The following is a 19,084-nucleotide window of genomic DNA, read 5'->3' as shown; positions in this document are numbered from 1 at the left end:
GTCGCTGGCATGGATCAATCAACACTGCAATTACAACACACATGACAACAAAATCTGACACAAATTGCATCTCTGAACGTCATTTCTCAACACCAGAAGGCATGTTACATGAAACTACACTAAACAGCTGTCATGTTCGCTTATACACATGTCGCTTTTCCGCTTCCGCAGTCATCCAAATCAACAACAAAACCTCAAGCTCAATACATGTAACTATAAGCAACAGCGCTTTTAAACAGAGCTTCATTTCTTGCCCTTCTTGCGGCCAGGAACAACCTTGAAGTCGGCACTCTGGATCGATGCCTCGCTTTCCCTGGTCTGGGTAGCAGCACCACTCTTCTTGGCAACTTCGCTCCATCCGCCGCCGGAGACCGACGCCTTGCTCTCAGCCTGGGTTTGCTTTTCAACCACACCCTTCTCTGCCAGCTTCTTTCGTCGAACGTACTCTTCAGCGAAATGGCGTCCGTCCATCGTGGTAGAGTTAGCATACACAGCGTCTGCGATCAATCCAGTGTCGAGGGGCAGGACAGCAAGATCTGCTTGGAAGCTCGTGACTGCAAAATAAGCGTTAGAATACTCCGGAGACGTGAAATGCGAACCATGTAGAGACGACTTACTATCGTTAACGCCAGTGATCCCCCTCGAGAGCTCCCTATGGGCCCACTTGTTGAACTCATCCATAGCGGTGTTGGTAGAGCTAACATTGCTAACAATGGACTTGGGTGCCAGCTTCACTGGGGTGGCCAAAGCAGGCTTGACACTGGTGCTGCTAACTGAGCGGCTTTGAAGCTGAGACGGGACAGTAGATGGACTCTTCACTTTGCCACCAGCTCCAACGGTGGCCCAACCACTCCCACTGGTCAAGATGGGAGAGGGTGCTGTAGGAGTGGAGCCGTGATTCGGCTTACCGGCGAGGTTGGCATAGCTCTTGGCGGTATTAACAGGGGCGCCAACACCGGTTTGAATAGCGACTTCCTTTGCCTTCTGCTTCCGTGCTTCCTCTTCGCGCTGGATTTCGGCCAAAGTCTTCTTGGCTCCAGCCGCAGCAGATGCTACGCTAGGTGTTGTTCCCTTGGCCTTGGTAGCTCCCGGCTTAGCCCAGGGGCTGACAGATGCCACGGGCGAACTTTGGCCCCAGGTGCTGGTTGCTGGGAGGCCAGCGTTGGCAGCGGCCGCAGCGGCAGCGGCCGACTTTTCCTTCTCTCTGAGCAGAGCTGCCTCTTGTTCCATCGCGGCCTTTCGGAGCGCAGCAGCAGCTTCTTCGGCCTTTGCCGCCTTACGGGCTTCCGCCTCTTGAATCTCCTTCAGGCTTGGGCCCTTCTGCCCCTCCTGACCGGGATCTTTGGCCCACGGGGCCAACGGAGGAGGCTGGGCGATGGCGTCGGGAGTTGCGGTTTGGGATCGGTTGAATTGCTCAGGCAAGTTAGACCTGGCTCTCTGTGCCGTTGGGGCGGGAAGGGGGGTCATCGAAGCTGGAGGGGGGAATGGCATCGGCATTCCTGGCTCAGTCGGCTGGGGAGCAGGAGGGGTGGCCGCTGAAGCAGCTACAGAGGCTTGAGTCTTTTGCACCTGCTGGGTTAGAGAAAGCGACGACGTCTCTTCACTGACAGCCTTCTTCTTAGAGGCTTTGCTTGGCTTGCTGGCTGAGGGGGCAGGTTCGCTTCGCGGGTCGACGGAGGGGGGCGTTGCTACGATCGCTTCTTCTTGCTTTGCGGAGCTCTCTTGGGATTCCTCGACGATCGCGGCAGCAGCTTGTTCGGCGTCATGCTCGGCGCGTAGATCTTCAAATTCTTTCAAACGATCTTTGAAACCTTCATCGTCCTCCTTGAGCTCGTTAGCTTCTGGCAGACCGTACCGTAGACTTGCGTCGCCCGGAGTCCCAATGGGCTGAGGCGCACCAGATTCAGTACCGGCAGGCTCACCCTGCAAGGATACGAGCATTTGACGTTCATTGGCCGAGAGGTTAACCAGGTCTTCCGGCCTGAAAAGCTCCCCGTTTCCCATAGCGGCGCGGACAGCAGCGGGGTTGGCAGCACCAGGGTGGGTATCAAAAACGGTGGCCGGGCCCAGGCCTCCGATGGGTTGTTGATGCGGCAACTGGTGATGTTGCTGCTGGGGAACTCCCAGCGGCGATGTCATGCTACCAAAACTTGGTTGGCTCTGGAGGCTATGAGCACTGGAATGATGCTGCAGGCTTGGCTGTATTTGGAACTTGGCCATGGCCTGCTGTCGCATCATAAAGTCGCGTTGTTGAGCCATGAGAAACTGCTCTTCTTGCTTGCGACGCTCCAAGTTGTTTTGCTCTTCGGCAGTGAGAGTCCTGCCAAACGTTGGGAATACACCGCTCAGGGGTGGAATGATGCCACTTCCAGCACCAGGTGCAAAGGGGCCGCTCTGCATAGGAGGTCCATGAGCAATTCCGATCTGGGGGACCAAAAATGGCTCGCGAGAGTTTCCAATTCTCCTGATGAGCTGGCCGAGAGGCTCAAACTCGGGGTCTTCTACCTTCTTCACTCTAAGATCAGGAGTGAAGAAGTTGGCCTTGTACCAGTCGTTCATCTCCAGTCCAGTAAAAGGACCTTGAATTTGCCCCTGAGGGTCGAGGTAGACCCATCGCATCCGATCAGGCATTACCATTTGGCGGACCTGGGCAGACGGGGGCTCTACGCCAGCCTGAGCATTCCCAAACGGCATTCCGCCACTGACTGGTGTGAATGACTGGGGCACTGCCGCAGCGATGCCAGGCTGTCCAGCATCTGAGGTTCCAAACCCAGCGAGATTTCTAGAGCTATCGCTGGAGGGGAAAAGTTCCTCAAAGACTCCACGATTAGATCTCATGGGGCTATCCGTGTCTCGAGTAGGTACGGCGAAGTTGCCTCGGCCGATAGCACCGAGCGGGTTGCTCTGCCTAAGGTCACCAAGAGAGTCGGAGAGGCTGCTTTCGTGTTCATGTGCATGCATCTGAGCCTGCATAGCGGGAGGGAACAGAGATCCCAACTTGCTTTGCCGACCGATGCTACCGGTATTGGATGGCCCAAACACGCCGCCGAGGTTGCCCAAGCCGGGAGATTGGATGTCACCGATAGGGCTAAAGAGAGAGCTGCCGAATGCTCCTCCAAAATTGGACCGCTCGCGGTCAGGGGTTCCGGTAGATGGGCCAGCTGGCGCGGGCCAACCAGACGACAGAAAGGCGGCTTTGGCGCCCACGCTGGACGTCTGACTACGATCGCTCCCGTCAAAGGCAGCAGCAAAACCTCTAGAAAGCGTACTATAGTTGGAGTGTGGTTGTTCATGGCCAGTGCTATGAATCCTATCCCCAGTACCTTGATCAGAAGGTCCGTCGTGATCGTGGCGTTCTGTCGGGGGGCTCCGGTAAGGGTTTGTCTCCGAGGGACTGGCAGGACCATTGTCGCCGGACGATGAGCCGCCCAAATTTAGGTTGGACATTCCAAAATCTCCAGTAGACCCCTTAATGGGAGTGCCAAAGGGCATCCCTCTACTTGGTGGCTGTGGACCGCCAGGAGCAATATCCTGCTCGCCTTGGAGAGCAGCACTACCCGACATGCCAGACATGCCAGACACCTCCTCGCTGCCGCCGAAAGGATCAGTATCAGTTCGTGGCCTAGTCCTCCAAGACTGTTGGGGATTCTGGGCTTCGGATGATTTGCTAGCCGCGCTTTCGGTATTGTCCTTGGGGATTAGATGAGCAAGTCGACTGCCTCCCGGAGCACCGCCCGGTCGCTTATCACCAACGGCTGGCGAAGTGGGCAAGGCAAAGCTACCAAACGCGCCAGCACTAGACGCGGTAGATGATGGCCACATTGACGTCATGCTCACACCGGTCGACGTGTTGGCTCGCATTAAACCAGGAATCGGCGGCTTTGGGGCATCACGCGGGGCCTGTTCGGTGTTGTCGGGATCATCATTTTCTGACTCTCTCAATTCACCGGGCTTTCGCGAAAACCACAGGGGGTCATCTCGCGAAAACCGGCTGGCAGTTGGCGACGCAATGTTGGTAGGGCTGAACGGATTGGAGTCGACGGTTTCTCGTCGGCGGGTGGCAGGTCGGACAGCGGATGATGGAGAGCTCACGCCAAATGTGCTTCCAGGGGCATGGGAAAGAGATGGTTTCCGGCCGTTGACTGCCGCTTGGTGACCTTCTTTAGCTTGCGTAGGAGGCTTGAGTGGCGAGTTGATGTCGGTAGAAAAGGCCTGGTCAAGGGTTAGTTACTTAGCGCCCATATAACAACTCCAATCAGAAAACTTGGGCATCTCGAACCTCTTTTTCGTCTTGAGAGAATCCCGACAATCCTATGGGTGCCGTGTCGCCGTTGAAATCCCAGCAGGTGCCGGGATCCTGTGGCACGTGGTTCTCGTTGCTTTTTCCCCAGCCCTTTACGCCACTACCACTAGCATTGCTTGGATCCCAACCTGAGATGAAGAGATGAGAGGGATTGCCACCAGGTCGCTGGGATTGATACATCTCGAGCAGATCATCCTTGGTATAACGTGAGGGACCAACTTCGTATGTTGTGGGCTGTGGGATGGGGTCCTCGACGGTAGGTAGCTGGACGGCATTGTCGTTCGCAGGGGGAGGGTTTGAGGTCTGGCTCAGGGGCGTGGTAGAGGAACGACGGAAAGTCAGTGTACCGTTAGCTGAGCGGCCGTCTCTCCTAGACCTAAGCATCCAAGTTAGCTTCGACGAAGGTGAAAAGAGGTCATGACCGTTTTCGGAAAAACAACAGAGGGGCACTGTGTCGTGAGCGCATCCCCCGCCAAAAAAATAAAAATAAGAAAAAATAGAAAAAATAATATTTCGTACGGCACACACTAGTGCACGGAAGCAGGACAAATTGCATGCATGACAGAAAATCTCCGTCGTCTGCAGATCTCGCGTCCAACGCAGGTGTCTGGCGAGGGGGCAAAGACTCACCATTCGCCTCCAGCGGATCCCCTTCCATCACTTCTGCCACCCCTCGCATCGCGGTTGGCATTCTGGCCGGCAGCGGCCGAGGCAAAGCTTGACGGGAGATTGGACGGCATGGTTGGACTTGTCCCACGGATCGGAATCGTGTATCGAGGCGCGGGGGTGTTGGTCGAGTTCGGGGCAGTCGTGGGTCGACGACTGGAGGGTGAGAAATGCAGACACGGGTGGGTTGTGTCTGGCGAGAAGGAAAAATTCCAAAGTCTGCTAGGAGTAGCAATATGACTGGTGATAACAATGGCGCGCGTAAAAGGTCGTCTGAGTCGTATGGATAGCTGGAGGCTAGGTCGCGAGAGGACAGAATGCTTGAATGAGAAACTAATGCTACCAAGGCTTTGCTGGCGTTAAAAACCTGAGGTTTGGGAAAGATAAAATTGGTTCCAATCTGTTCCCCAGGCTGTATGTACAGCGAGGCTGGGCGCCGCTAGGCCGCAAAAGGACAGGACCGAACCTTAACCGAGCCTACTGTGCGAGGGCTAAATCCTAATCGAGAAAACTGGCAGGGCGACCAGCGCCGTATTACGACATGCTGCGATAAGTGCGGCAACGCACCGGGGCGGGGGCTTGAGGAAGCGCCAAATAATGCAGAGGCATTGGATAAAAAATAAAATAAAATAGTACTGGTACAATCACGGCTCGAGAAGAGTTGCATCTGGACATGTGAGCCCTGAAGCAAACTGCGTGATATTTGCCCTAATACGGGTCATGCGGCAGCTGAAGGGAAGGGTAGCATCTCCGGAGCAATGGCTCTGCGCTATGCTAATACATATGCAGCCGCAGCCGTATTGGTTTGGGGTAACGGCCCAACAGGGCAGTCAGTATTACTCATTCGAGGTCTGGGCTCTTATTTGCTTTGGTGACTGTTGTAATACATACGAGCACGTACCAACCGCCACCAACCGCAGGTACTGACTGTTGGTAGATATTGACTTTGGTTGTTCGTTCTCCCACGTTCTGCGTATCTTAGTATCTTTCCTCCTACTAGGAGATAGTATTTATATAAAAAAGTAAATTATCCATACGTTTCAACTGTTTATCTCGATCGGAGAGATACGGCAAACGTTTACTTGGCAATGGTCCGACTTTTTGGATCACAGGGTCGATCAACCTTTAGCCACATGCGGAGCCCAACTCCATAGGTTAGGTACCCATGTACAGCATCAAGCTCAATAAGGGAGGTATCATTGGAGAGCACACAAGAGCACGCGCAAAAGGATCGACAAGAGCTTTACATACAGCTCATGAGAAGTACAGGTATCTATATCATTGTGGCTGTCGCTATGATAAATAACCCTTACCATTACTCCTCTATCCAAAATACGCCATCTAGGTAGGCAATCCCCCTACATACCTACCTAGGTATCGTCCATAACCACGCCTCATAACCATGGATCGCTTTGCCCGCTCCGCCCTGCTTCTTATTCATCCACAGCCTCTCACCTAGGAGGCAAAGGCCAATCATTCAGATGAATATGTGGCGGTCTCGTTCCGTATATAATGATCCGCCGTACGCGTTTGATCCACAGTATCCAGTTGAGCCTAAGAAAATCACAAGTCAACACGTTGCTCGTTGGGGATCATTTCAAGGGGAATATGACGCACATTTGCCAGAATGCCATTACCAGAGCCGAGACCACGCTGACCCAGTAGTACAAGGGCCAACTCTTTCCCGCCCATCCATGAGCTCTAGCCAAATGTGCATTGCCAAAGAAGTGACAGTATCTCAACTCGGCGTCGTGTTTGAAGCGAGGATTGTGGCAATGCACCATGGCAGTAATCACGATGCCTATATTGAAACCAGCGGTAATGGTCCAGAGAATGGAAACTGTAATTGTAGCCCAGAGAGTGTCATAGTCGATGGCAAAGTCGTGCTGCTTTAGGGCTGCGAATATACACAGGACTAAAAATATTGCGCCAATCTGAACAACCGTCATGGCAATGATTAGCTGTGTTCTCTAGACACGACACACAGCCTTGCTAGTGATCTTACCAAGCAAAGATTGGTGGCATAAATGGGAAGACATATTTTGACGCCAAAGATTTCCATCTTGTCGTAGAGCGCATTCACGTTGGCCAGCAAGATGAGAGCCGCCATCGTCCTCAGCGCGGGGCCAACGAAGGGCACAGGTATCCTCCATGGGATCGGCTCGCAAAAAAACATTGCTGCTGACGCTTCTCTGTAAGCTGTAGAGAGATAGATCGGTTTTGGCTGATAATATCAGAGATCCGGGATTCTGTGCAGTCTCGTCTTTGCTCGATAGCCATGAGTTGATGAGATGAGTGAAAGGCCTGTTGTATGTTGCAGCAATATTGGGGACACGTTTCGATATTTAATATCAGTCCAACAATACGTAGGATACGAGTGGAGGATGACGACGTATATCCCAATATTGAAACTTAAAAAATGGACAAGCCAGTCTGGTCGTGGAGCTCGTAATGACGAGACGCCCCCCCAACCTCATGACGGATAGGGGCGGGGGCATCAGGGATCGAAGTAGTCGTAACATCCAAACGTTAGACATGTTTTAGGAAATGCGCTTTGAATTTCCTGTTGGCTCGATCGGCAGAACGCAGCATCATCTGGTCTCCAAGAACCTCAAAGGCGAATCTCTTCTCCGGGGCATCACTGGCTTGTTGAGGCTCAGATACTTCCACACGAAACGTGGTCCCCTCCTTGGGAACAACCTTGAGCCCCCTCTTTCTTGTAATCAGCTCAACAACAAACTTGCGGTCCCTCACAATGATGCCCTTGATACCCACTCGCCCTGGGCACCGACTCCTCACCACTTCGGCCTCAGCTCCGTGAAACTCGGCGCTTGCCAGCTTCGCAGCAGCCAGTGGGCCGCCGGTGTATATGTCGTTGCCCAAGATTTCCAAGGCGTAGCCCATCCACAGCTTGTTCAGCCCTTCGTAAATTTCATACTTCTGCCCCTCCTTGGGGATGTCGTATAGGCCCAGCTGGCGGCGCTCACGAGCAGAGAGCGGCTTCGGCCTTTGTTTCCCCCGGAGTTTGCCCTGCAGACGGGCTCTTTGACGTGCTGCCCTGGCATTTTGAGCAGCAGCAGGAGGAGATGTTGGCTTGAGCTGAAGAGTTCGATACTGGATCTTATCACTGTAGATGCGGTTTGCGCTGTCGGGAGAGTGCGCTCTTGACAGCAAATCCTGAGTCACTTTGATCTGTTCGGAAGATGCCATGATGGCGATGCGAAATATTGAACCTCAGATGCCTGATAATACAGCAATCCCTTGAAATCGACTTTGAAGGGAGTGAAGAAACTGGGAGGTTGACGTGAATGAGAGATTGAATGTTTGATGAAAATTCCATCCCAATCGGCAATTTTTGGGATATCAAAGCTTGGCAGTAGCCTTGCAGGTGGAGCAAAAGTCGTCGGTACTCAGCAATGGGCAGCTGCTGGTGGCGCCCTAGCTGTACTTGGTACGGGCTTGGCCGCTAGCGTTTTCAGCTGTTCAATGCGACCACAGCTCTGCTTCACATGCCCTCGGGCCAAGGAACCGCTGGAAGGCCAATTTGTTAGCACTCGCTGCTGCCCCACAGCACTATTGCGGTACCCCGGATAATCATCAGACTCCTCATGTCTGGCCATTTGTTATTCTTCTACACCAGCTTTGATTCCGCGTATTCTATGCATCGACCGAGCATCAGCTGAAGCGCCTTTCTTTATAGCATGGCCTTGCTGTTGTTCGTGTCAACGTCCCTCTGCCGTCTCTGAAATCGATTCCACACCACGACAATCCCATCCCTCGGCTCCGCGACCTCCAGCCATGTCCCACGATGGCGATGCCGTTGACGACGCCAATAGCTCGGCCCCCGACCTCCAAATCCTTGGCGATGAAATCACTTTGCAGCCCAGTGGCTTCGTCGAGCCCAAGGGAATGGTCCACGATGAAAAAGAGGAAGCTTTGATGAATCAATCGCCCAGGTTTCGCAGCGAGCCGCTCCAGTGCGTATTTGCCGAGGCTTGCCGGCTCCTCTCGCTCCTACTAATTCCGCTGGCAACAGGTTTCTTCGCGAAGTCTCCCTCTATGTGTCTGGCCAAGGATGGCGAGCCTACGACCGTGTCATCGGCCAGCCGGTGTTCTACTCCGGCTTCTCGGAGAACATGACCTCCATGGTCCTGTCGGCGCCGCTGTTGCAGAAGAAGATTTCGCAGCTTGCCGACGATCGTCTGGCGGTGGAGGAGAAGGAAGGATTGTTGAATAAGAATGATAAAGATTACATCACGAAGCGTGCGCAGCGACGCAATGTCCTAGAAAACTCTCTTCTAGAGGTCGCGGAGAAGCTTACAGACAACATGATTTGCAAGATGGAGAGCAACACCTTTATCCGTGGTGCATACTACCTTTGTATGCAGCTGGTGACGCGCGCCTACCATCAGGGAATCCATGTGTCCAGCGAAGAGGTTCTGCGAATACGAAAAGTGGCAGAGCTGGCCGCCAAGAATAAGCAGAGCATTGTATTCCTGCCGAGTCACCGATCACACGTGGATTACGTTTCTCTGCAGCTGATATGCTATCGCCTTGGCCTGACATTGCCGGTAGTCGTAGCCGGAGATAACCTCAACTTTCCGGTTGTAGGAGCCTTCTTGCAGCATGCGGGCGCCATGTGGATTAGACGATCATTCGGAGACGATGCCTTGTACACCACACTTGTGCAGTCATATATCGACACGCTGCTACAGAAAGGATACAACTTCGAGTGCTTTATCGAGGGAGGCAGATCGCGTACAGGCAAGCTGTTACCCCCAAAGTTTGGCATTCTGAGCTTCGTTCTCGACAGTATCCTATCCGGCCGAGTAAAGGATTGCATTGTGTGCCCTGTCAGCACTCAGTATGACAAGGTTATCGAGACGGAGGGCTATGTCACTGAGCTGCTTGGTATGCCCAAGAAGAAGGAAAACTTGGCCGATTTCCTCTCCAACGGACCCTCTATTCTCTCTCTCAAGCTGGGCCGAGTCGATGTTCGGTTTAATGAGCCGTGGAGTTTGAGAAAATTTGTCGACAGCCACCTGTCAAAGCTGAATAGCATTCCTGCAAGCCTAGACACGGGGCATAACAACCCTGAAGTAAGAGCTGTCCGAGAAAAACTTCTTCGTGCTCTAGGCTACAAAGTCCTCGGCGACATCAACGCGGTTTCGGTCGTGATGCCCACGGCCCTCATTGGCACTGTTCTTCTCACTCTGCGTGGTCGCGGTGTCGGGAAAGAGGAATTGGTCCGTCGTGTCGAGTGGCTGACCGCTCGTGTCCGAGCCAAAGGTGGACGAGTGGCACACTTTGGAAACGCCCCCCTTTCAGAGATTGTCGACCGAGGTCTGGAGGTCTTGGGCAAGGACTTGGTTGGAGTGGTTGAGGGACTGGCCGAACCGACGTATTACGCTGTCGACCGCTTCCAGCTCTCCTTTTACCGCAACATGACAATTCACCTCTTCATTTACGAGGCTCTTGTCAGCGCTGCCATGTACACGCGCGTCAAGCGTGGAGGCGGGCCGTCGAACCAGGACATCACTTACGATGAACTCAAAGATCAAGTAGGATTCTTGTCTTCGCTGTTCCGCGGAGAGTTCATCTTCTCGGGCGCTGGTCTTGTCGCAAACTTGGATGTCACACTGCGCGGCTTGGAAGCTGACCATGTGGTTCGCCTGGATAGAGACGAGAATGGGAACATTGCAACCATTGGATTGTCGGATGAGGAGCGCAAGGCAGGAAGAGAAAACTACGACTTTTACTGCTTCCTCATCTGGCCTTTTATCGAAGCCAGTTGGCTCGCTGCGGTGTCATTGATGGGCCTCACTCCTCCTGCGGGTAAAAATGGCCACGTATGGATCGAGGAGGCAAAGGCTCAGAATAGTGCCCAATTGGTAAGCAAGAATTATTCATGTGGATTTCTTCTTTTTGTATGACTTCTGCTCACTCTGTGGTATTATAGCTCGGCAAGACTCTCTATCACCAAGGCGACCTTTCCTACTTCGAGGCCGTCAACAAAGAAACCCTCAAAAACTCATACATGCGCTTCCAGCAAGAACAAATCATCAACGTCGTCAAATCCAAAGACTCCAAGATTCCTCCCCGCCTCCAGCTCGATCCTTCCTGGCGCCCTAGTCGCGATCCTGAGACCGGCGCTCTGCTGGCTGAGGGTAAGCTGTGGGACTTTACGGAGAAGATTGCGAGCTCGCGTCGTGAGGGTAAGAATCGGCGTGATGGCGCCACGGTTAGCAGCCGTGTGCTTCGTCTGACGGATGAGCTTGGCAGCAGGCTCTTTGCTGAAGCTGAAGAGGCAGAGAAGAAGGGCGGAAAGGTGCCCAGCAGGTTGAGCAAGGAAGATCAAGATGCGCTGGATCACAACATGGAGAGTGCACGAAGGAAGAGGAAGCTGGAAGGCAGAGCGCATTTGTAAGACTTTGAGGGGGTTGTTTTCTCTTCTTTATTTTCCCCCTATTTTCCACCTGTTTTGTATTATACCCAAATGATGCTATGTAAATTAAGAAAAAAGATCCAATGAAGAGCGCGCATATTAGCGGCCGCTGGAGAAGGAGCGAAGTATTCCAATTCTACCCGCAATGAACATCTCTGTGTCTCTATATTTCTTTTTCTTCCTCAACTCGTGAAACTCCCGTTAACCCATACTTCTTATTCGTCAATCGTAAAACCATGCCATCTCTATTCTTCTTATTGGGCCTTGGGTGGCAAGATGATGTTGTCAATCAGTCTTACCGCAGGGCCTCCAGAGTGTCCCAGATCCTCTCCATTTTGCGGCTCCTCCACAGGCAGCATCTTAATGGCGCCGCTGAGGACGGCTCCCTTCGCCGGGTCTACATTATCAACTTCTTGCAGCGTGTCAGGGTCGGCCAGGGAGATGTAATCGACCTCGTAAGTAACCCGCTGGTTAGGCGGGAGCTCCTTCTGAGCTTGCAGCATGCTGTCGGCAACATTGTTTGCGGCGCCGAGGACATCGCCACGGCTCAGCTTGCCGCTGCCGTAGGCTTCCTGAGCAGCACGCAGCGCCTTGCTCAGCACGACGGCGACGTGGCGGCGGCGCGTGCCGAGGTAGACATTTCGAGAGCTCAGGGCAAGACCGTCGGCTTCGCGCGTGGTCGGGCAGACGACGACTTCGGTGGGCAGCATAAAGTCCTTGACCATGCGCTTGATGACGACGGTCTGCTGGACGTCCTTTTGGCCAAAGTAGACGCGGTCAGGCTGAACAATGTTGAAGAGCTTCATGCAGATGGTTGCGACGCCGCGGAAGAAGGTCGGCCTGCTGGCGCCCTCGAGGACCTCACCCACAGGCGTGATGGTGACGAAGCTGCCCTTGCTGTCAATCTCCTGGCCCGGAAAACCAGACGGATAGATCTCGGCCGTTGAAGGCGCAAAGACAGCCGAAATGCGGCCCAGGTTAGCCCCATCATCGGCGAACTCGCGGTCGAGGCGGGCCAGCGCCGCGACGTCAGAGTCCCATGTTACGGGATACGAGGCGAGATCTTCCTTGATGCCGAACTGGGCCGGGTTGACGTAGATGCTGACGACCACGTGGTGGTTCTCGCGGGCGGCGGCGCGGATGAGCGAGAAGTGGCCCTCGTGCAGGGCGCCCATGGTGGGCACGAGGCCGACGGAGCGGAAGTTTGTCAGGTGAGGCCTTCGCCATTGGCGCACGGCGTCGACGAGCCGGAGGACCTTGATGGACGTTGACGGGACGGTTTCGGCGGCGGCGGTGCGCAGGGTGCGGATGGCGGCGCGGGAGACGAGGCGCGAGAGGGAGGAGGAGGAGGATTGCGGCAGCATTGTGAGAGATGTGTGTTGTTTGTGATTGCGTTTGTGTTTGTTAGGAGTGGAATTGGAGATGTGGTTGGCTTTTGGAGTTGAGGTTTTGTTATCGGTATCGTATCAGTGGAACGCAGCAGCCCGAGGTTTCACAAGAGAACAGCCGGGTATGCAAAGCAATTAAATATACGTCGAGGTGAAAGCTCTCCGCTCAGCCGAAGCAGTCAGGCAGGAATCGAAGCCGAGGCCGCCATCGCCGACGCGCAATGGCTGAGTCAAGTCCAGGGATTTTTCTCTTTTTCGTGATGGTTTCTGCCGCGGAGTTTTGGGGACGAGTGAGAGGAGTGAGGGGTGGTGGGCTAATAGTACAGTGCTGCCGTAATTTTTTGGAGATTGTAAGTCAAGTCCCCTGGAGGCTAGTGTACCATTTGATGTCATGGCTTAACCAGGCTGCCGGGTTTGTGGCCCCTCCATTTCCTTGAGAGATTGGGGGGATTGGGGATTGAAGGTGTGTTGCATGGAGATTCGGAGTTGGCCGTGAAAGGAGCGGCGGCAGGATTGGGAGCTTGGACTGGATTACAGGTTGCAGAGCTGATGTCCCACGTGAGATCAATGCTTGGGAGCTGGATCGCGTAAGACGTCATTTGCAGTTTACAGCTGTTAAAGCCCTGGTAACTAGGTAATTACGAGATATCCAACGTTTATCAACACAAATCATAGTGATTCACAAAGAGAGATGACCCTACTCCATACGTATATCCGGCCTATTATATATCAAGCTCTTCTCTCATTTGTCTGCTCTTCTCCCAACACAACATATAGTATAAAGCAAGGGTTAGCTGCAGCCTTGTCTTCTCGCTGCAGTCAACCTCACATGCACTCGCACTCTGCCAACTCGTGATTCCACCCTGCATCTTGCCATCATCTTTTCTCATTACAGTAAGCTGACTATCTGTCCACTTTATGCATCACGGTCCAAGAGCTCTCTCGTAAAGCAATGCCCAAATGTGCAATCGTACGTAAGTTGTCATTCTCTTTGCGAAGGATTATCTATATGGTATACAAAAAAAAGATGCTAGTCTAGAGCGTCATAATCCCACTCCGCCTATTATTACCCATCCACGGAGTATGATCAACTCCGCTTCGTCAAACACGTAAAAACAAAACGCCTGCGATGCAAATCTTCTAGAACATGCTATGTCTACAAGCCTAATAAAAATCAGGCTGTCGCATGTATCAAAGTATGGCATATAAGGAAAAATGAGGCTTATGCCGCTCCTCCGGCGTTCTTGAGAGCGTCCTGGTTGAGTCTCTGCCACCTCATTCCAAGGCCAATAAGGGTCGCAATGCCCGTGCAAGCGACACACATGGCAAACACAACCTTGATACCAGCCATGTAGCCGTCAATAACAAATGGCTGCTGGTCCACGGGGAACCTGTTGCGGATCTCCGTGGCACCGGTCAAGACAAGCATCGCCTCGCTGACTTGAGGAGCGTGCTTGAGAACGTTTTGGATCATGGTATTGACAAAAGCAGACTGAGCGCCAGATACAAGGAACGCTCCGCCAAGGCCCTGGAAGAAGAGAAGCATGCCGGTAGAGGCAGCGAGGTCCTGCGGGTCGGCCAATGCCTGGACGGCAATCATGGGGATCTGAAACGCGCAGCCCCAGCCAGCTCCAGCGATGATCTGGTAGCCAATCCACTTGCCAGTCGATGTGTTTACTCCCATCGTGTACAAGAGGCCGGCTCCGACAGTGGCGACGGATGTGCCTCCGAGGAGGAGAGGCTGGTACCAGCCAGTGGCAGTGACCAAGACACCGCTCGCAACGGTAGAGAAGGAGACGGCAATGATGAACGGCAGGTTACGGACACCGCTCATGGTCGGGTTGGTGCCGTGGACAGACTGGAAGTAGATGGGGATGTAGTAGATGGCGGCGAAGAAGCCACCGGCCTGGATAAAGGCGACCAGAGACATGACAAGGTTGGTGCGCTTGGCAAACAGCTTAGGCGGCACCATGGAGTACTCGCCCTGGAACCACTGGACAAACGCCCAAGTAGCGATGATGAGGGCGAATCCAACGAGAAGGCCAATGACGACGGAAGAGTTCCAGGGGTGAGCGATGCCACCGTACTGGACAGCCAGGATGAAGGTGACGGTGGCTCCCATCATCAGAATAACACCGAGAGGGTCCATCTGACGGATCTTCTCAACAAAGGGCGCCTTGACGGGAACCGCATTTCGAGGAGTCTGGAAGAAGATGAAGATGATGGCAGCAGAGACACCTCCAATGGGCAGGTTAATGTAGAAGCACCATCTCCAGGAGACGTGGTCGGTAAAAGCTCCTCCCAGCAACGGTCCGATGACACTGGCGAAACCATACGAAGCACCGATGATGCCCGTAAACGCAGGACGCTTCTTAGGCGGTGCGGAAAAGGCAATGATGGTGTACGCGCCTGCACCGAGACCAGCGGCGCCGAGGCCAGCGATGGCTCGGCCGGTGATGAGGGCTTCGGCGTTGGGGGCGGCGCCGCAGATGACGGAGCCGAGTTCGAAGATGAAGATGGCGATGAGGAAGCTAGCCTTGAGCGGGAAGTACTTGTAAACCTTTCCCCCTGTGATGAAGTTAGTATGATGAATATGCATATGGGAGGCGAGTATGGCTTACATGTAGATTGAAATGAACCGACTGTCATGAAGAAGGCGGCGCCATACCAGCCAGCCTTGTCGAGACCTTGGAACTCATCGGTGATTTTGGGAATGGCGGTGGCGACGATTGTCTGTAAGAGAATTAGTATTCACATTGTCGCATAAGAAAAGACAAGAGAGAGTGTTGAGCTCACCATATCGAGACTCAGAAGAAAGACACTCAGCACCAGGGCGAGCACAATGAAGAACATCTTGATACCCGAAGGGTATTCATCCTCTGATAGCTCGTCATTCTGGACCGAAGCAATCTCTTCCTGCTTCTCGTCTGTCTCGTCTCTCTTCTCATCTCTCTTCTCACCATCGAGGCCGAGATCGAGAGCCTCATCCTCGTCTCCCACGCTAGGCACAGGAGTCTTGCTATCAAAGTCCTCGCCGTAGAGAGTCGTGGTTGTCGAGGCTACTGCTGCATGCAGCCGCTCAGGGGTCTGCGATTTCGAGTGTAAGTCTGCCATTGCGACAAGGGAGCCTGTCTCTCGGTTGTGAGTAGTGCGAGATCAGGGTGGTATCGAGGAGCAATAAGCAGCTGCACGTTGACAAGGAGTCGAAGCAAGCTCCATCACCACATCCCGGCCCTCGTCCATCCTATATATGCTGGGGATAAGATAAAACCAACACATCAAGATAAAAATCTCCATCAAGGCGGATTCCCCAAGTCCGCTAGGGGCGTCGTCACTCGGCGGCTCGTGCTTCGTACTCTTATTTTTTCTTTCTTTATCCACACGCCCCCCTTTGGCCCGTTATGCGAGAACGTAAAGGTCACTGCTAGTTAGTATGGCCTCCTCGACCCGCTTCTGGTGCGTATAAGTGATATGCAGTCTTCTCGACTCTCGGACACTTAATCTCCAAAGTCCGCAGGGGTGACATAACATTGATCTCCCATGCTGACTCAATTAAGCTCATCATCGCGGCGTGTGAGCCAGATTGTCGAGCCTGGTTGGCCGCCTTATGCATGTTTAGCTTTTCCCAAGACATGTTTTGCCTTGCAAGTGACGGAGAGACGGGGTGGAACTGCGTGCCGCAAGCGTCCAAGACGTGATGTTAGTTAGCGGCCCAAAGTGGCTCGCATGAGATTTTAGATATGTGTTTATAATGAATGGGCTCAGGTACGAGTACGGTACGGTACAACACGCTGCTGGAATCCGGATATAGTCAAAAGACCGAAGCAATCAATCAATTAATGGTTGTTGTTTGTGCACGTAACTCCGGGAACAGGCCATGTGTGCAGCTATTCACAGCATGTCCAGGTGGCGTATAAGTCCCTTGCATCAGAGACAATGTGATGTGCGCATACCTACCCAACCCAACTCAACTCAGCACAATTGCCCGAGATGGAAAATCAGTAAATTTTCTTCTAATTTTCTTTTACAATACACTCAACTGTTGCTCTCTAAGATTAACAAAGGGCGTGCGAGTCAGAATCTAAGTTGAAGGAACGGGCAACATAACGCTTATAACGCGAGATCCCAGACTAACACGGCATAAGCAGCATAACGCCCAACCATGAGCAAGACTACCGACCGCTAAGCTTCTAGCAGGATCCGACCTTTGACTCGATCAGGAATCGCCTCGAGGCCCCGGTGACTCACTAGCCTCAAAGAAATCTCTGCTCAACCGCACCTTGATCCATTGAAGGTTTGCCGAAAGACCACGGCGTTCCACGGCGTGACCACCCCGGTCAACTCTACCGTAAACGCATACATGTATTCACCAGTAATACTTTACGCACACATTTCGCACACATCCAACCCCCTGTCCCAGCCTAGAGCGCCTAGAGATGTCCTCTAAAGAGCCTCTAAACAGCTGAGCCCCATCCTGATCTCTCCGACAGCCATCGGTTACGGAATTAGGACTCCGGACAAGTCGAGGAGCCCTTTTGGCTGCCCAGCTCTTGACTCTCGACCAAACGGAAAAAAGCGGATGAAATATTGAGCCGGACTGCGACAAGCCACTACCGTGATTTAGCAGCTAATTCCAGGAAATCCCACTGAGGCTAACGGAGTTGCAGCGAATCTCTGCTTGAGTAGAGTACATATTTTTGCACGCCATGGCTCTAGTACAGCCCGTAGTGTAGCATGTTTTGTAAGCCTTGCAAGTTGGGCTGGCGGAGTTTTGTAATGTCCGCCGAACAAGATAGGCTATCATGACGACAAACATGGAAATAGGGTCGAGATGGTGGTTTTGAGGGACCAGCAACTCCGACACCAGACCTTTGAGGGGGAATTGCGGTTCGAAACCTGCGCATCCCAGCCTCTTTCTCCCTTGCCTAAAAGCACGAGATCCGCGCCGCAAGGGAAGGGATATTTCCGCCAGGCATCAATACATTAATAATGAACTCCGAGTTTTTGAGGGCATTCGACCCTCCGGAACGATTCATCTAGATGACTTTGATGATGCAGCTTGCGGATGGTGTGCGTTGGCATTGATGTCGGGTGAGGCAAACGACAGTGATGTACACAATGGCGACTGTTGTGTTGCAATCTCGAGAGATAGCACCTTTGTGAATACAGCTGGGATACAAAACATTCCCTTTTGGGGCAGTAGATTATGAGATCCTTCTTGTTTGTTATCAATCAGCGGCGGCAAAGTGGCCAACGAACGTAGACCAACGACCCAGCAAATTACACGCCCCCTCCTCCCCTCCTCTCCATGATTGACATTTCAGTACTTTCGCAAGGCAAACTTGTTGTTTAAAATGACATTCAGTTCAAGATTCTCTGCAGTGCATCACCCGGTCGTGGTTATACGTTGGTATACCAGTATCATTTGATGTCTTGCGCTTGGACTGATCTGATACCAAAGCTCTTGTCCAACCTACAGGTAGATATCACATAATAGGGGGCTATAGAGTAGACACCGAGGCCATCGCACGTAAACCGATACTTGTCCTTTTGGCGTTATCATATTCCATAGGATTATACTTGCAAGTAATTTATTTAGACGAATGACCTTGAGACGAAGGATTTCAGGTAGCAACTATAATAATAAAGTTACCCATTCATTGGGAACAGACATATTCTTCTACAGTAACGTAGTTTGGACTATCCTCTTGGCATATGTAACAATTAACAGTTGGCCAAAGGGCGTCGAAGGATCATTAGTTGTCGTCTTATATCATACGGACCAGCCGTGATATGCAAGTGTCCACTTGTGCGGGCGCGCCAGATCCTTCCTTCAATTCAGCAAAATCCTGTCAGGCGGTTTTGCCATGATGAACTTTCTCTTTCTCTTTCTCTTCAGTATCGCATACAAATTATTTGTTCTCATACGATGCACGCCCATCAGCCAAGCTACGCCATCTCAGAGCCGTCGTTTCTGCAAGGTTTCGGAGACCCATTCAGTTCCTTTGGTGGAGGTTTGGGAGAAATATAGAGTATATTCTTGCCCAAAGAACATTCGCGATGCTGACGCCATATGATGAAAAGCTCAAATATTCCCATCAGAATTTACTCTCGAACTGGAGGATTCTTGTCCTCAAGTATTACGCGGACTGTCTACTCCGAAGCAGCGCAACCGGCGCTTAAGCGATCGCGACGACCCCTTGCCTTACGAAAAATTAATAAAGAAATATCTCTATAATTCTATATGGACCTAAGAATTTCTCTGTCGCGTATGGAAAAACT

At 52.6% G+C, this 19,084-nt stretch overlaps 6 protein-coding genes across 6 annotated transcripts; 1 reads left to right on the top strand and 5 right to left on the bottom strand.

The window, feature by feature from the left end:
* Positions 1-6: 6 nt before the first annotated feature.
* On the bottom strand, positions 7-5,387 carry V8C40DRAFT_234684 (GYF domain-containing protein). Its single transcript, XM_083213687.1, has 4 exons — positions 4,934-5,387; positions 4,280-4,679; positions 618-4,212; positions 7-554 (listed from the first exon to the last, which is right to left on the bottom strand). The coding sequence occupies exons 1-4, from the start codon at positions 5,041-5,043 to the stop codon at positions 244-246; spliced, it is 4,416 nt and encodes a 1,471-aa protein (XP_083076689.1). The 5' UTR covers positions 5,044-5,387; the 3' UTR covers positions 7-243.
* A 901-nt stretch (positions 5,388-6,288) lies between these two features.
* Positions 6,289-7,321, bottom strand: V8C40DRAFT_134941 (uncharacterized protein). The gene is made up of 3 exons (XM_083211106.1): positions 6,975-7,321; positions 6,587-6,903; positions 6,289-6,523 (listed from the first exon to the last, which is right to left on the bottom strand). Exons 1-3 carry the CDS (start codon positions 7,143-7,145, stop codon positions 6,421-6,423), a joined length of 591 nt encoding a protein of 196 aa, XP_083076688.1. The 5' UTR covers positions 7,146-7,321; the 3' UTR covers positions 6,289-6,420.
* V8C40DRAFT_234680 (RNase P/RNase MRP complex subunit) lies at positions 6,975-8,284 on the bottom strand. The gene has a single exon (XM_083213686.1). It carries the CDS (start codon positions 8,177-8,179, stop codon positions 7,499-7,501), a length of 681 nt encoding a protein of 226 aa, XP_083076687.1. The 5' UTR covers positions 8,180-8,284; the 3' UTR covers positions 6,975-7,498.
* Positions 8,285-8,539: 255 nt separating this feature from the next.
* Positions 8,540-11,566, top strand: V8C40DRAFT_234679 (acyltransferase-domain-containing protein). The gene is made up of 3 exons (XM_083213685.1): positions 8,540-8,946; positions 9,006-10,860; positions 10,929-11,566. The coding sequence occupies exons 1-3, from the start codon at positions 8,768-8,770 to the stop codon at positions 11,394-11,396; spliced, it is 2,502 nt and encodes an 833-aa protein (XP_083076686.1). The 5' UTR covers positions 8,540-8,767; the 3' UTR covers positions 11,397-11,566.
* On the bottom strand, positions 11,533-12,901 carry V8C40DRAFT_134932 (pantoate--beta-alanine ligase PAN6). The gene has a single exon (XM_083211105.1). The coding sequence runs from the start codon at positions 12,776-12,778 to the stop codon at positions 11,669-11,671; it is 1,110 nt and encodes a 369-aa protein (XP_083076685.1). The 5' UTR covers positions 12,779-12,901; the 3' UTR covers positions 11,533-11,668.
* A 781-nt stretch (positions 12,902-13,682) lies between these two features.
* V8C40DRAFT_234673 (major facilitator superfamily domain-containing protein) lies at positions 13,683-16,441 on the bottom strand. Its single transcript, XM_083213684.1, has 3 exons — positions 15,599-16,441; positions 15,424-15,535; positions 13,683-15,370 (listed from the first exon to the last, which is right to left on the bottom strand). The coding sequence occupies exons 1-3, from the start codon at positions 15,914-15,916 to the stop codon at positions 14,025-14,027; spliced, it is 1,776 nt and encodes a 591-aa protein (XP_083076684.1). The 5' UTR covers positions 15,917-16,441; the 3' UTR covers positions 13,683-14,024.
* Positions 16,442-19,084: the final 2,643 nt, after the last annotated feature.

This window comes from Trichoderma camerunense (genome assembly GCF_050948025.1).
Source record: "Trichoderma camerunense strain CBS 138272 chromosome Unknown V8C40scaffold_3, whole genome shotgun sequence".
Taxonomy (NCBI): Eukaryota; Fungi; Ascomycota; class Sordariomycetes; order Hypocreales; family Hypocreaceae; genus Trichoderma; species Trichoderma camerunense.
Note: the sequence above shows the minus strand (reverse complement) of the source record. Positions and strands in the feature narration are given on the sequence as shown.

Bases quoted from the DNA above. Each gene is read 5' to 3' on its own strand.
- V8C40DRAFT_234684 (XM_083213687.1), bottom strand. From the start codon at position 5,043: ATGCCGTCCAATCTCCCGTCAAGCTTTGCCTCGGCCGCTGCCGGCCAG. The intron at 4,213-4,279 runs GTTCGAGATGCC...ACCCTTGACCAG, and splicing joins TCTCTCAAGACGAAAAAGAG to GCCTTTTCTACCGACATCAA. The intron at 555-617 runs GTAAGTCGTCTC...CTTATTTTGCAG, and splicing joins GATCACTGGCGTTAACGATA to TCACGAGCTTCCAAGCAGAT.
- V8C40DRAFT_134941 (XM_083211106.1), bottom strand. From the start codon at position 7,145: ATGTTTTTTTGCGAGCCGATCCCATGGAGGATACCTGTGCCCTTCGTT. The intron at 6,904-6,974 runs GTAAGATCACTA...ACGGTTGTTCAG, and splicing joins ATGCCACCAATCTTTGCTTG to ATTGGCGCAATATTTTTAGT. The intron at 6,524-6,586 runs GTGCGTCATATT...TGATTTTCTTAG, and splicing joins GTAATGGCATTCTGGCAAAT to GCTCAACTGGATACTGTGGA.
- V8C40DRAFT_234680 (XM_083213686.1), bottom strand. From the start codon at position 8,179: ATGGCATCTTCCGAACAGATCAAAGTGACTCAGGATTTGCTGTCAAGA.
- V8C40DRAFT_234679 (XM_083213685.1), top strand. From the start codon at position 8,768: ATGTCCCACGATGGCGATGCCGTTGACGACGCCAATAGCTCGGCCCCC. The intron at 8,947-9,005 runs GTGCGTATTTGC...CGCTGGCAACAG, and splicing joins TTTCGCAGCGAGCCGCTCCA to GTTTCTTCGCGAAGTCTCCC. The intron at 10,861-10,928 runs GTAAGCAAGAAT...GTGGTATTATAG, and splicing joins CTCAGAATAGTGCCCAATTG to CTCGGCAAGACTCTCTATCA.
- V8C40DRAFT_134932 (XM_083211105.1), bottom strand. From the start codon at position 12,778: ATGCTGCCGCAATCCTCCTCCTCCTCCCTCTCGCGCCTCGTCTCCCGC.
- V8C40DRAFT_234673 (XM_083213684.1), bottom strand. From the start codon at position 15,916: ATGGCAGACTTACACTCGAAATCGCAGACCCCTGAGCGGCTGCATGCA. The intron at 15,536-15,598 runs GTGAGCTCAACA...ATTCTCTTACAG, and splicing joins TTCTTCTGAGTCTCGATATG to ACAATCGTCGCCACCGCCAT. The intron at 15,371-15,423 runs GTAAGCCATACT...ACTTCATCACAG, and splicing joins CGGTTCATTTCAATCTACAT to GGGGAAAGGTTTACAAGTAC.